This window comes from Mytilus edulis, chromosome 1 (assembly GCF_963676685.1).
Source record: "Mytilus edulis chromosome 1, xbMytEdul2.2, whole genome shotgun sequence".
Taxonomy (NCBI): Eukaryota; Metazoa; Mollusca; class Bivalvia; order Mytilida; family Mytilidae; genus Mytilus; species Mytilus edulis.
This window is the reverse complement of record NC_092344.1, coordinates 89291987-89308256: the sequence shown is the minus strand read 5'-3', so window position 1 is coordinate 89308256 and position 16270 is coordinate 89291987. Positions and strand designations below refer to the sequence as shown.

The 16270-nt window shown below is 31.4% G+C and overlaps 1 protein-coding gene across 14 annotated transcripts in view; it reads right to left on the bottom strand.

The window, feature by feature from the left end:
* Positions 1-1382: 1382 nt before the first annotated feature.
* LOC139494026 (FYVE, RhoGEF and PH domain-containing protein 6-like) overlaps positions 1383-16270 on the bottom strand; it is a 58386-nt gene continuing 43498 nt past the window's right edge. For all 14 annotated transcript variants that reach the window (XM_071282203.1, XM_071282217.1, XM_071282267.1 and 11 more), the window contains 7 exons: positions 13280-13417; positions 12335-12434; positions 11742-11902; positions 11284-11406; positions 7244-7303; positions 6719-6816; positions 1383-3727 (listed from right to left, as the gene is read on the bottom strand). In XM_071282203.1, the coding sequence (XP_071138304.1) occupies positions 3691-3727; positions 6719-6816; positions 7244-7303; positions 11284-11406; positions 11742-11902; positions 12335-12434; positions 13280-13417 (717 nt within the window). In that variant the 3' untranslated portion in view covers positions 1383-3690. The remainder of the gene's footprint in view (positions 3728-6718; positions 6817-7243; positions 7304-11283; positions 11407-11741; positions 11903-12334; positions 12435-13279; positions 13418-16270) is intronic.

The following is a 16270-nucleotide window of genomic DNA, read 5'->3' as shown; positions in this document are numbered from 1 at the left end:
CTGTTGCCACCACCGCTGTAGCCGCTCGATTACTTTCCCTATGTTGAGCTCGACAAAAAACCATTTTAAAAAAAAATTCATAATGTAATCTATAATATTTTTGGTATTTATTGATTGTTGTTTAACATCTTGTTTCTGCTAGAGTATTTGGCTAATAGCAGTGTAAAGTTGAACAGGTGTATATTTAAAGAGAATATAACACAGTAAGTACAGATTATCCCATTTTCTACACATCAAATGAACCAACAAAAATGCTTCACATTGTGTCCAGTGGCTGATATTTTACCTGGTCTATATGCAGAAAATCAATCATCTATATATCATGTTTTTTTCTGGTCTTTCTCACTCCCTTGACAAGTTTTAGGCTGGAAAAATATAAGGTTCCTCGGCCCTACAGCTCTGAGTAATGCATCTCTCTTAAAAAAACTGAGAAACCATTTCTACGATGAGAATATTAAAATACAACAAGAATATTTGTCTATAGTAACCATATCTAAATCAGACAACATCATATGTATGTTCTGTAAAGTGCAAATTCTGGATAAAAAACCTAATTTAGTATATACATTGTACTTTTAAAGTTCACTTCCTAAATTTCAAGTTCATGTGACAATCAGCTACCTTAAACCAAAACTTAAAACTGATATGGAGGCAAAATTTAAACTGAACAGACTACTTCTGGTCACAAACATAATTGATGAAGGTTTGTCTAGAAACATGGCTGCTCAATGTAAATGCTATCTTTTGTTCAGTTCATATAACTATAATTGAGTCTGTGCCACTTCTAGAGGAACATTAGTTCCCAATAGGGAATAAGCTCAGTAGCAAAATATTCTGTACTTACATTTCTTAAATAATATTCATAACATTTTAAGTTTTGATATAAGTATTAAAACTTAAAATAAGCTTGTTACTGCATCTGACAAAGTTTACCTTAGATGATTTTGTCTGTTTTGTAGTCTTTTTTCATTTTTGACCATTTTGCTTCCCATAACTCTTGGTCTTGGATGTAATTGTGTGGACTATAATCTCTATCATACTTTTAATATTTTAAAATTAGTACTTTGTAATAATTTTGATGTTTCCTCTTGCCTAGTCATTAGTTTTTTTTGTATGGTCTGTTTGATTTGTAGTCTTTGTTGTTAATGTCTGTCATTTTGGTCTTTTGTGGATAGTTGTCTCATTGGCAATCATACCACATCTTCTTTTTTATATTTGTTTTTTTGACAGGGCATTTTAAGTTTCTCTCTGACTAATGAATTTTGAAAATCCTCTCTGTATCCATTTTCTTTTTATTTGTAAACTCCATTATCTGCATGTAAGTGAATTCTACGAAAATGTTATGAAAAAATTGTTATAAATAAAACAACACAAAGTCATTATATATTTGGTAAAATTTACTTATCATTTGTACATAACAATTAATTAAAGTCTATATTACTGTACAATTTTAAAGAAAGCAACTATTTCCATGTAACAATTTACAAAATTCAACAAAATTAATGTATGGGTGCAAAATAGATAGAAGGCTGTAAAAGCTACTAAAAACAAGAATTATGGTGCATACAGGGCTGTTAAACTTAAACTCGTAAGATTCTTAATTAAAAAAGAAATACATTAATCGAGTCAATGATAGATATACAATATTGAAGTTTATCTTCTTTTAAACTGTATTTTTTTTTAGCTGTTTACTGCGAAAATATTTCAATATACAATACAACAATGATGGAAAATGTTGTTTTATCAATTTATATGATGGCATCTTTAAATGAATACAGATACATATCAATATGTACAACTACAGTCTACACCCAAGACTTTTTGTCACAAGTTAAATTATACAGACTTCTGGTTTACCTTTAATTTGGAGGAAAAACCTTACACTATTTGCTGTATTTCTAAAAAAAAAATAGCGGTAAAAAAAACTGAGATTTGCTTTGTTTTGTGAAATATACAGATTCCACAAGTCTATGGAGATACAATGAAATTTAAAGATTACACAATGCTGTGGAGATAGAAAGATCAGAATAATAGTGATGAAAAAAGTACATGTATAAAGACAGATTCTTTAACGCATCTGGCCTGCAGACACAAAATATATAGGTAACATAGAAATATCAGACAGAATCGATAAATACAAAAACTTGATGTGGAGATGTACAAAAAGCATTTTGAAAAAATTGAGAAAAAATGATAGTTGACATATACTGACTGTCTCATGTTGTTGAGCATTTGGTACATTGTATAAAAAGGGGTGTTTTTCTTCCTCCAAAACAAAATGATAAGTGTCTCACATATCAGCAATATGGGTAACCCATGATTGATTGACAGCATTGTGAAAATCCAAAATATTGAATATTTATTTCCCAGAGATATGTGAGGTACCAGCTCTTGATTATGTCTTTAAAATATCCATGGCAACAACCAAGTTTTGATGTAATGAAATAAATGATATAAAAATATACATTTTTAGAAATTTTTAGGTTTTTGATATAAACCATATATAGTTATAAAGCTGGTCATAATCTCTTTATCTTATATGAAATTATATATAAATAGATTTCTGCTGCCAAATATAGTATGATGCAAGTATTATAATTTATTGACTTATTTTCATGGATTCTATTGCTCATATAACAGTGAAATAAAGCACCCTTTACCAGCAAATTTTCAATGATTAATGCAAATATGTAGGAGCAGCTGATATATTAACCATTCTTACAAAAATAATCTTCAAACGAAAAATCACTCATAATACAGTATAAATTGTGATCAGCTATAATTGTAAGATTTTGGGTGCAAAAAAGAACACTTTTTGCACTTTATCCAGAAACCGTTTAAATTGTTTCTTATGAAATTCAATATATGTTATATATTTTCACAGTTTCTAATTAATTGTAAATTTAATATTATTTTCAATGATGTGTTATTTAAAATTATACAAATCCTCGAATAAAACCTTGTGTATTGCATTGTTTATTATAATATACCAATTCAGAACTCATTTAGAAATAAATGATAAGTGGTAATAATTCATAATAATGTGTATCTTGTAATTCCATTCTATAACTAATCTCTGAATGTTTGATTCATTACAGGATATAAGTATGTAAGTAATAATATGTATAACAAAATCACATTTAAGTGATAAAAACTTAATTAAATTGCACATTAACAGTAAACCCAATTAGAGGGCTACCAAAAACGATAATACAACCATTGTTTGTAAATAAAGTAACAAAAGAAAATAACATTTTATATTAACGTAACAGATTCTTAGAGGGGGATTGACTTATTCTTGTAGAAAATATAGATGGCATTAATGCCTTGTATTAAACTACAAAATAGCTGCTAACAGCAGAAATCAAACAAGTTCTTTTTACTTGTGTCTTGTGTTTATTAGAAGGTATTATTCTTAAGATATAATTCTTTCTAAAAGAAGTTAAGTCAAAGAAAAGAAAAGAACAAATTTACAGGATGTAACACTTCAGTAAATAATATTTTAAAATAAAGCCAAAAATTTATAAAACTATCATTCTCATCTAAAAATGTATGGCACCTTTAATGTATAGACATAATAAATAAATACAAAAATAAATTATGACAGGGTTAAATGAGATGGTCAAAAACTTGATATTTCATATGGAATTTAACAATATCCACAATCTGATCACCATGGGAGACAACTCTTTAACCTTGAACTGCTTCTTCCATTGCTTTTATCCATCTGGAAAATAGTTAACACCGAATAAACATTAGAATCATTTTCATAACAGCGTGGACAACAACAATACTCAAGTTGGTAATATTACTGAATCATTTACCTTTACTTGTTGTCATCGACTATCAATATTAGGGATTTACGCTCACTCAGTCTGTCAGAGGCCTTCCAGTGGGGATTTATATAGAATAAAGGAGAAAAGTACATGCAGGTGCACAAGAAGAATAAAAGAAAGTTTAAGTATTCAACATTTAAATCAACACACAAGGTTAAGTCCGCTGCTAGATATTCATATTATTGATTTAGGCGTTTAGAACCTTTGGCAACCCACCAGTTAAAATGTTTATGACAGTAAGAAATGACAATAGGGCATTACAGACGAACGCTTACCTGTTCTGACCCAGTTAATTGATAACCTGAGTGCATCAGGAATTGGACTTATCCATGTGGTTATGAAAATGATTCTATATTGACAAATAAGTATTTTTAGATGGGATTTTCCAATTTCAAAACCATTATTATAGAAATTAATACGTCGTGTGTAAATTTGATTTTTAAGAAAAAAAATGAGTTGCATAATCAGCAATTTGTTTAATCATAAACAATTAAAAGATGTACATCTCTTGCAAATTAAATGACTAGAGGCTCTAAAGAGCCTGTGTCGCTCACCTTGGTCTATGTGCATATTAAACAAAGGACACAAATGGATTCATGACAAAATTGTATTTTGGTGATGGTGATGTGTTTGAAGTTCTTACTTTACTGAACATTCTTGCTTCTTACAATTATATCTATAATGAACTTTGCCCATTACTAACAGAGAAAAATATTTGGTAAAAATTTACATAAATTTACCAAATTAATGAAAATTGTTAAAAATTGACTATAAAGGGCAATAACTCCTTAAGGGGTCAATTGACCATTCAGGTCATGTGGACTTATTTGTAGATCTTACTTTGATGAACATTATCGCTGTTTACAGTTTATCGCTATCTATCATGTCTATAATAGTATTCAAGATAATAACCAAAAACAGCAAAATTTCTTTAAAAATTACCAATTGGAGGGCAGCAACCCAACAACCGGTTGTCCTATTCATTTGAATATTTCAGGGCAGATATATATTGACTTGATTAACAATTTAACTCCTTGTCAGATTTCCTCTAAATGATTTGGGTTTCAGAGTTATAAGCAAAAAACTACATTTTACCCCTGTTCTATTTTTAGCCGTGGTGGCCATCTTGGTTGGATGGCCAGGTCATCGGACACATTTTTCAAACAAGGTACCTCAAAGATGATTGTGGCCAAGTTTGAATTAATTTGGCCCAGTAGTTTCAGAGGAGAAGATTTGTGTAAAAGATAACTAAGATTTACGAAAAATGGTTAAAAATTGACTATAAAGGGCAATAACTCCTAAAGGGGTCAACTGACCATTTCGGTCATGTTGACTTATTTGTAAATCTTACTTTGATGAACATTATTGCTGTTTACAGTTTATCTCTATCTATAATAATATTCAAGATAATAAACAAAAAACAGCAAAATTTCCTCAAAATTACCAATTCAGGGGCAGCAACCCAACAACAGGTTGACCGATTCATCTTAAAATTTCAGGGCAGATAGATCTTGACCTGATAAACATTTTTACTCCATGTCAGATTTCCTCTAAATGTTTTGGTTTTTGAGTTATAAGCCAAAAACTGCATTTTACCCCTATGTTCTATTTTTAGCCGTGGCGGCCATCTTGGTTGGATGGCCAGGTCATCGGACACATTTTTCAAACAAGGTACCTCAAAGATGATTGTGGCCAAGTTTGAATTAATTTGGCCCAGTAGTTTCAGAGGAGAAGATTTTTGTAAAAGATTACTTAGATTTATGAAAAATGGTTAAAAATTGACTATAAAGGGCAATAACTCCTTAAGGGGTCAACTGACCATTTCGGTCATGCTGACTTATTTGTAAATCTAACTTTGCTGAACATTATTCCTGTTTACAGTTTATCTCTATCTATAATAATATTCAAGATAATAACTAAAAACGGCAAAAATTTCCTCAAAATTACCAATTCAGGGGCAGCAACCCAACAACAGGTTGACCGATTCATCTTAGAATTTCAGGGCAGATAGATCTTGACCTGATAAACATTTTTACTCCATGTCAGATTTCCTCTAAATGTTTTGGTTTTTGAGTTATAAGCCAAAAACTGCATTTTACCCCTATGTTCTATTTTTAGCCGTGGCGGCCATCTTGGTTGGTTGACCGGGTCACGCCACACATTTTTTAAACTAGATACCCCAAAGATGATTGTGGCCAACTTTGGATTAATTTGGCCCATTAGTTTCAGAGGAGAAGATTTTTGTAAAAGATTACTTAGATTTATGAAAAATGGTTAAAAATTGACTATAAAGGGCAATAACTCCTTAAGGGGTCAACTGACCATTTCGGTCATGTTGACTTATTTGTAAATCTAACTTTGCTGAACATTATTCCTGTTTACAGTTTATCTCTATCTATAATAATATTCAAGATAATAACTAAAAACGGCAAAAATTTCCTCAAAATTACCAATTCAGGGGCAGCAACCCAACAACAGGTTGACCGATTCATCTGAAAATTTCAGGGCAGATAGATCTTGACCTGATAAACATATTTACCCCATGTCAGATTTCCTCTAAATGCTTTGGTTTTTGAGTTATAAGCCAAAAACTGCATTTTACCCCTATGTTCTATTTTTAGCCGTGGCGGCCATCTTGGTTGGTTGACCGGGTCACGCCACACATTTTTTAAATTAGATACCCCAATGATGATTGTGGCCAAGTTTGGTTCAATTTGGCCCAGTAGTTTCAGAGGAGAAGATTTTTGTAAAAGTTAACGACGACGGACGACGGACGACAGACGACGGACGCCGGACGCCGGACGCAAAGTGATGGGAAAAGCTCACTTGGCCCTTCGGGCCAGGTGAGCTAAAAATGAGTCACCAATTGTCTCCCTACATACCTGTCTGTAGAAGATGCATTATCTGTTTGGAACACAGATGGTGACTGATTCTTATGGCTTAATTGGAATACAAGATTGGCTGCAACACCTTCAAAATTCTGAAATTTAAATAAATACTTTTTTGAAACGTGCATTTATTGATAAAAATATTCAAAAAATGTTAATAAAAAGCAGTTATAGTGCTTATTATAAAACATAAATTCATATCACATTTAAAATAAAATAATGCTGTTTGGATGCTGTCCCATCTCCTTCGTTTAAGGGAGCTACCATTTGATTATTATGTTTTTACTCAAAACTCCTGTCCTGCCTATTTTTTTCAAATTTCATCCTAGCCTCCCCATAAAAATCAAATGGTAGCTCCCTTAACCTTCCTTACTGTTAGAGAAGCAAGCTTAACTTTTCAGATGGTTTTGACATCAATCCAATCAAACTTCCATACAAGTATTAACTGCTTCTCTACTAAGCATAGGCCCTTTTTATAAAGAAGGTTTTTTACACAGATTTAAAAGTTGATTTTCTTACCTCCGAAACTTTAATAACTTCATAACCAATAACAGCCATGGATTCTTTGGCAGCTACGTCCTGTAAAATCACATTAATATTATACTTCATTGTATAAAGAAATATTTCTGTGTCAGAATCACAAACGTCATGTATATTGTGTGTTGGGTTAGCTTTAGTTATGTTAGGGAAGTCCTCGATTTAAATTTAAAATTCATAAAATTCACTTAGAAAATCTGAAAAGTATGTAGTTAAAAAAATGGAACTTTTCATTCAATTTTGGTTGTGTAGGTTTATGATAATCTTCATGAATAACTCTATATATGTATGTTATATAAGTCAATAAGCTAGATTTGATTGTCACTTTATCTCACAAATCTTTATTAGACTTTTTATATGCTTTATTATCATTAAAATTGATATGTAATAGGTTTGGAAAAATATACAGGCTATCATGTTATTTTTGCTGTTTTGACTTTTATAGATGGGGCACTTAAAAGTCTTCCCTGTGTTATCATTTTTATTGCATGGTCTTGTACAATGCCTTTAAAAGAACTGTCAACTATTCACTAATGGTAAAATGTTTTTAGGGAAATAATCGAAAATAAGACACACATGATAATATCCAAATATACAGGGTAAATCACACTCTAAAAGGAGTAGGTCCGGTAAGGACCGATTTTGGCCTCAAATTTCAGTTTCATCTGACGAAAGATTTTGACCACTTTTTAAACACTTAAGTGTCTATTTCATATGATGCAATTAATTTATGTGAAAGATTTCAACTTATTTAGTCATTAACCAGATGCTCCGCAGGGCGTAGCTTTATACGACCGCAGAGGTTGAACCCTGAACGGTTGGGGCAAGTATGGACACAACATTCAAGCTGGATTCAGCTCTAAATTTGGATTGTGATTAAATAGTTGACACAGCATAGGTTTCTGACACAGAATGAATGTGTTCTAATGAACTTAAAATTTTTGTTTTCTCTTAGAGCAATTCACTATGCTGTTGAATATTAATCCTCTCAAAACAAGAATGTGTCCTCAGTACACGAATGCCCCACTCGCACTATCATTTTCCATGTTCAGTGGACCGTGAAATTGGGGTAAAAACTCTAATTTGGCATTAAAATTAGAAAGATCATATCATAGGGGACATGTGTACTAAGTTTGAAGTCGATTGGACTTAAACTTCATCAAAAACTACCTTGACCAAAAACTTTAACCTGAAGCGGGACAGACGGACGGACGAACGGACGGACGAACGAACGGTCAGACGGACGGACGGACGGACGGACAGACCAGAAAACATAATGCCCCTCTACTATCGTAGGTGGGGCATAAAAATGTTTGAAGAAATTTTCTTTTTTATTTATGAAATTTCAAATGAGAAAAATTGAACCCAATTTTTTTAATCACATCCCCCTTTCCCTTATTCCAAAACTAATCTCAATTAAAATTTCTAATGGAGTTTGCAACAATAACTACTCATTTAAATACATCATAAAATATTAAGATGTAAAAAAAACTGCTTGTTATCACTGAATGTTATTTATTATAATTTATCAGTTGGTAGTAAAAAGTGAATATACATTGTATATTGTATATAACAAAGATTTAAGTTGATTCTGGACAAAGAAAGATAACTCCAATTAAAAAAAAATCTTGCTATTGCACAATATTTTGCAATTAAATATTTCTTGCTTACTATTCTGGACAAAGAAAGATAACTCTAATTAAAAAAAAATTTGCTATTTCACAATATTGTGCAATTAGATATTTCTTGCCATTGCGCAATACTGTGCAATTGAAAAGACTTGCTATTGCACAACACTTAATATAATAATTTTAGATCCTGATTTGGACCAACTTGAAAACTGGGCCCATAATAAAAAATCTAAGTACATTTTTGGATTCAGCATATCAAAGAACCCCAAGATTTCAATTTTTGTTGAAATCAGACTAAATTTAATTTTGGACCCTTTGGACTTTAGTGTAGACCAATTTGAAAACAGGACCAAAAATGAAGAATCTACATACACAGTTAGATTTGGTATATCAAAGAACCCCATTTATTCAATTTTTGATGAAATCAAACAAAGTTTAATTTTGGACCCCGATTTGGACCAACTTGAAAACTGGGCCAATAATCAAGAATCTAAGTACATTTTTAGATTCAGCATATCAAAGAACCTAACTGATTCATTTTTTGTCAAAATCAAACTAAGTTTAATTTTGGACCCTTTGGACCTTAATGTAGACCAATTTGAAAACGGGACCAAAAGTTAAGAATCTACATACACAGTCATGACAGTTAGATTCGGCATATCAAAGAACCCCAATTATTCAATTTTGATGAAATCAAACAAAGTTTAATTTTGGACCCTTTGGGCCCCTTATTCTGTTGGGACCAAAACTCCCAAAATCAATACCAACCTTCCTTTTATGGTCATAAACCTTGTGTTTAAATTTCATAGATTTCTATTTACTTATACTAACGTTATGGTGCGAAAACCAAGAAAAATGCTTATTTGGGTCCCTTTTTGGCCCCTAATTCCTAAACTGTTGGGACCTTAACTCCCAAAATCAATACCAACCTTCCTTTTGTAGTCATTAACATTGTGTTTAAATTTCATTGATTTCTATTTACTTAAACTAAAGTTATTGTGCGAAAACCAAGAATAATGCTTATTTGGGCCCTTTTTTGGCCCCTAATTCCTAAACTGTTGAAACCTAAACTCCCAAAATCAATCCCAACCGTTCTTTTGTGGTCATAAACCTTGTGTCAAAATTTCATAGATTTCTATTAACTTAAACTAAAGTTATAGTGCGAAAACCAAGAAAATGCTTATTTGGGCCCTTTTTGGCCCCTAATTCCTAAAATGTTGGGACCAAAACTCCCAAAATCAATACCAACCTTCCTTTTGTGGTCATAAACCTTGTGTTAAAATTTCATAGATTTCCATTCACTTTTACTAAAGTTAGAGTGCGAAAACTAAAAGTATTCGGACGCCGGACGACGACGACGACGACGACGACGACGACGACGCCGACGCCAACGTGATAGCAATATACGACGAAAAATTTTTCAAATTTTGCGGTCGTATAAAAACGATCTGATTCAGGCTCAAATATGAGAAATCTACCAAATATGCGAAAAAATGTCACTTTTCAGATGGTTTTTGTCAAAAACGAAAGTGGCCGCATCCGTGTTCATCCTCAATCTTTATATATGTTATGTATTATCATCAAATACAACCTCCATTTCAATATTTTGGATGAACACGAATGCGGCCACTTTCGTTTTACACGGAAACCGTCTAAAATTTAACTAAAATGCTGGAATTGTGAAGATTTCAGTAATTTAGCATGAATTAATGGTGCTAGTTCTCAATATATGTGCATTGTATTGTCAAAAAGAGCCCATATTTATGTAACAGAACCTTTCTACTATCCAATAAATGACTAAAAGTTTACATTTTAACAATTTTGTAAAACTGCTATATTTTGGGGCCAAAAAGGGGTCTTACTGGACCTACTCCTTTGATGAAAATTTTTGAATGCAACATTTCAAAAATTTCAAAATGCTCCAAAATTTATGAAACTTTATGTGATTGTTGTCTGGCAAATCTGATTGAGACTTTAGACTTTGGAATTTCCAAAATGGCCACCGCTAAAAATTGTTTATTTTTTTTGAAATCCTCTGAATGTACTGAAAATTTACAGAAAGATGTATAGCCATGCATATATGTGCATTCACTGTTTATTCTTTTTTTTAAATACCTGCCACTTAGTGGCAGTGCGGGAAGGATGACATCCGCTATTACTTGCAATGGCAAATCTAGTTTCACATTGTTGTTCCTTATTCAACAATGCACACACAAATTCTGAAATACTTTATGTACAAAAAGAAAGATAACTCAATTGTTTTTTTCATGTTTAAACTGTGCACATTTTGTCCATATCTAGACCATTATGACAATGGTGTATGGGTATGTGTGTATTACAACTACTTATGATAAAATTGAAAATTGGTCAACACATTTTAACAAATATTACCTCACTAGCCTTGAATTTATACAACACTTTATCTTTAAGTAAGAACCAGAATTTTTTCCATTTCTTTCCTTTTAGAACTTTCAGGTATCCACTCATACTACAATCCAAATTGTTTGCATGTACCTGAAATTGGAAAAGAATACCTCTGATTATATTTTTTTGATACTTAGAGGAGTTTTTAACTTCTGGTATCATTTCAACTTACAAAAAAGGCTCTGCTTAATGATGATATGTTTGTTAAAGTTGTTTACAATTCAGGGGAATAATTCCAATAAAATTTGTAACTGGTTCTGCAGAACGATAAGTCTAGCGTGAGACTGCTATCATTAATGAAAAAAGTACAAAGGTGACTCTAATATAGAAAACAAAATTAAAGCAAAAATTGGTAAGGTGCTATCTCTTGAATATAAAGAGGATACTATTGGTAAAATTAATTAAAAGTATTATGATATAATCACCTCAATCAATCTTTTAGGTCTTTTGACTTTAGTAGAAAATCTTGCACTTCTCCTGATCTGTTGAAATCTTTCCTTTATACTGCTCAGACTCAGTACTGATCCATCTATGTCCTCTCTCATACCTTCTGTAACATTCCCTGTCTCTACCTTGTCATTAAAATCTGTCATGTGTAAAAAATTACATAGATATAACTTGATTAAAAAAAATTCGAAAAAGGTTGCGCAGAATTCTGTGTCTCATGTGATTATTGCTGTCAGTGTTAAAGTGTGATGTTGCCTAAAAAATACAGCCTACGTCATTAATCAATAAAAAAAAACCTATTTTCTTCATCTTAAAAATGCCTCTGTTCATAACATTCCATAAAAGTTTTACAAAGTTATAGATGTCTTAAAAAAAATAATCTCAGACTGCAAACGTCAGTAAAATACAGGAAAATGAATTTTGCTTCAGACCTTCTTGGTAATGCTAAAAGTAAAGAACTGATTGCTGTTATTCATAGAAAATGCTTTCCTTTACCAATACATTTGTAATACTATTATGTAAAGATTGAAAAGGAAGTGGTATAGAGGAAGTTATTTTGTGTATATTTTACCTGTTTTAAGTGCGTGGAAGCATTCATTACAAACTCTAGCTGGTTTGTTTCTAAGGTATTCTAATGGGGCTCTGTTATCTGAGCAAGTTGAGCAAATCACCTAAAATATACAACAAATATCCAAAACTTTAAACCAAAGAATTTGATTTGCCAGTAACTACTGGTGTTATATTTCAATATTTACTATTTTGTCCTATCATATTGTTGGGTTACTTGCCTTATTGATGTATACCCCAAATCTCCTTTGAATTATAGTATAGACTGCATTTCAATATGAATTAATCAACTAGTAAGTACTCTTACTAAGAAAAAGATGAACAGACGGATGAAGGAACACACAGTCTGAAAAACATAATGCTGCTAGGTGGGGCATACAAAACTAGTTATAGGGTACCCGTAGAAGTGAAAAACATTAACATCATTTTGGAAACATAGTTGTGAATGTTATATAGTTCAATATAACACTAAGTTTAACATCATACAAACTGGAAACTTTTTGCAGACTTACCAATTTGAAAGTATTTTACTAAATCATTTCATGAAAGCTCGAAACAAAACTTATTCCAAAAGAATTATTAATTGCATAAAGAAGTGCTGGATTGATTGATTGATGATCAACTAAAGCTGCATCAGCACATTATAATTGATAACTTGATTATATTCTTATACTTTTTTTCTGGTCATAGAACAGATTAACACAAAAAAAATTTTTTGTACATTATATGCAAGTCAGCAGAAAATGTCTAAAGTTCACAACTCTTAAGGATCTTATAACAATCACAACTTGAAAAAGATAACAACATCTCCTTATATATAATATTTATAAACAACTTCACTATCAAGCTTCTGTGACTTACTTTGGCACACTTTACTGTTAGGCAAAAGAAACCTGTATCTGCAGTGTAAACATTATCTCCATGTATTAAAATCAAAATATTATCTTACCCTTCCACAAGATCGACAATGATGTCTTCTCCATGCTACAGAGAATTCACACGTACATAACATACACATTGTTACACGAGCATCAGGTATCCATATTGGGGCTTTGGAACCAAGAACAAAATCTTTGTCATAAAAAGACTGAAAAATAAAAACTGATATAAGTATGTTGATAGGTACACTTTTGTTAAAACTCAATTAAAAGCTCAAATAAAATAAAATCAGCTAAATTTAGACATTAAAGATCGAAATGCCTTATTTCTTAAAAAAATATCATCATCAATAAATAAATAAGATTGTATTTCTCATTTATTTTGGATTTAACTAATTTACTAAGATACCTATTTCCACAGATTTATTTGTTGATAATTGATGACGGTTTAAACTTTATCCAATATAAGCCTAAGGAACATTTGTATTTCAGCGGGAAAATATCATAGTTAACCTTTACCCACAAAATCCATTCCATATATATAATAATGAATCCATTACATATAAACTATAAGAGCCACTCATTATAAATCATTTAATGCCACACACACTAAGGTAGTGATAATAAGACAAATTAATCACAAAATGTCAGAGGGGAAACCAGGTTTTCATTACATTTATTAGTGTAACTGTTAATGCAATTATGGGCCATATTTCATAGACTGCACAAGTGAAAATAGTCAAATTGGAATTTTACCTCCTTTATGATTGATTGATTGATTGATAGTGTAAAAACGTAATGCACACATGGCTATATTGTTGAAGCCAGATTTGTTAGTAAAGTAAGCCGGAATATTTTGAATGAACCATCAACCTGTCGTTGGACTCATGAACTTGACTTTAACAGTCACAATTTGAAAAAAACGTTGACTTTAACAGTGCTTATTTGATTTCAAGGGGGGGGGGGGGGGGGGGGCAAACCCCCCCTGGCTACGGGTATGATCCTTCCCTTTTTATTATCAGTAAGTATATATCAAAATTTCAAAAGAGAAGGTTGAATGGTTTTCAACTAATTGCACCAAAACATCATACAGTGCTCTTAACCAAAATTAATTAATCAAAGACTGCAAAAGTGAAAATCTTTTATGTTTTTGACCTGCATTTTGTCATCAGTATCATAACATATTAAAATTTGGTAACATAACATATAGAATTTGATAAACATAACATAATAAAATTTGAAAAGCTTTGTTTGAACAGGTCATGACTTGTTGCATGGAAACTACATAAATGATATTTTCCAATCTATCAAGGACTACAACTCTTAAATGACAAAACCCAAATTTCACAATATCGAAATTGGACTATAGAATATGAAAATTGTTTAAAAAAATGTTAATATGTGACTGATAAATGATAATTTTTGTATGAATTAATAATTTTTTGTTGAAAATTGGGTGATTAACTAATCAGATGTGACAAAATAAGCTAAATGATTGATCAAGATCAAAAAGCTCTCTCTGTTGGAAACATATCAATTACCTCACTTGTACTCTTTTAAAAAAAAGTTATACTTTACTTTAGAATCCCATAACCATATATATATATATTTCCCAAAACCTCATCATCTAATATAACTAGGTTTCAAAATTATATACCATTTTACCCTGACAACACACAATACAAGCAAAAGCAAAAATTTATATTTTGCATTTCCTGTCTATACTGAGGGAATGAGGAAGAAACATCTTGTATCACATAGTAGAAACACCAATACCATATTTAGCCATCATGTTGGTATGAAGGTTTGTTGATTAAGTTATTTCACAGGAGTTCATAGAAATCAAATAAGAAGAACTTTTTCAAACATATTCATGTGTACCAAATGTGATCAAAAGAAATACTTCTTGTGTAAAACTGTTCTCTAGCAAGCAATGATTGTTCAAAATAAAACAATAAGGAAGAGAAAATATATCGATTGAGAACTGCATCTTTTTAACGTTTTTATAAAACCGTTAAAAGTGTCTATCAGTGGACAATGACACAAGATCAATGCCAACAGATGGACAATATATTTCTTCAACCTTTAATGGGCAAACAAAGTTATATTGTCTAGCAACATATTGCAAAATGTATGTTTTGAAGGAAAGATATATTTATAAGTACCAGTATCTATACTATTAAAAGAGAAGACCTCATTTTGTGTGTTGCTTCTCTTCCTTCCTTCCTTAATAAATTAATCATTATATGCCTTTGTGTCCTATAGGTACTATGCATAGTCGCATTTGTCAGCCTTGCTTATGATTATATGTTTGGGTTATTTTGGGAGAAAAACGATAATGAAGGCTTTGTTTTCGGATTTTGTTTCCGTCATCAGTTGGACTTTTAAGTAATAGACTAATTAAACTTCTGTTTAGGACGGTTTAACACATAGTTTTCATGAGAGCGTAATGGGGGGTACCTTTATGACGAATAACTGAAAAAGTTGTGCCAAATGATGTTAACAGTAATTTTTGGTGTATGACGGTAAAATGTACACTTTCTTTTAGAAAAATCAACTGACTTTTGATACCTTTTCTGAAATTCTCCAATCATTAAATCTTTTACAAAAATTCACCCTACAACAGTTTTCTTACTTTCAACCAAGCTCTAAATGCCAACGATTTTGCAGGTGTGTTCTAGTTACAATGAAGTCTAAAAGACAAGCTGATTTAAAAACGGACTATTTTCACTACATCAGCAATTTCAGAATGAATTTGATGTCACATTTCTAAACACATGTCTGATACATAAAGATCGTCAGATTTTCTATAATTTGATATCATAAAATATCAACCAAGAGTCCCAACATGAAACTTGTTGGCAAGTGTGCACAGAACTGAAAACTTTTCTTAAGACATTGTGACATTGCTGATAATGTCTGCTAATGTCCCACAGCTGTGATATAATAATAACCTGAACATAGTGATTGAACAGCTTAATATAGGTGAATCAAAGAAGATAATTTGGTTATCCTGGTAATACAGTTACAGAAAACATAGACAGACAGATCAAAGAAACATG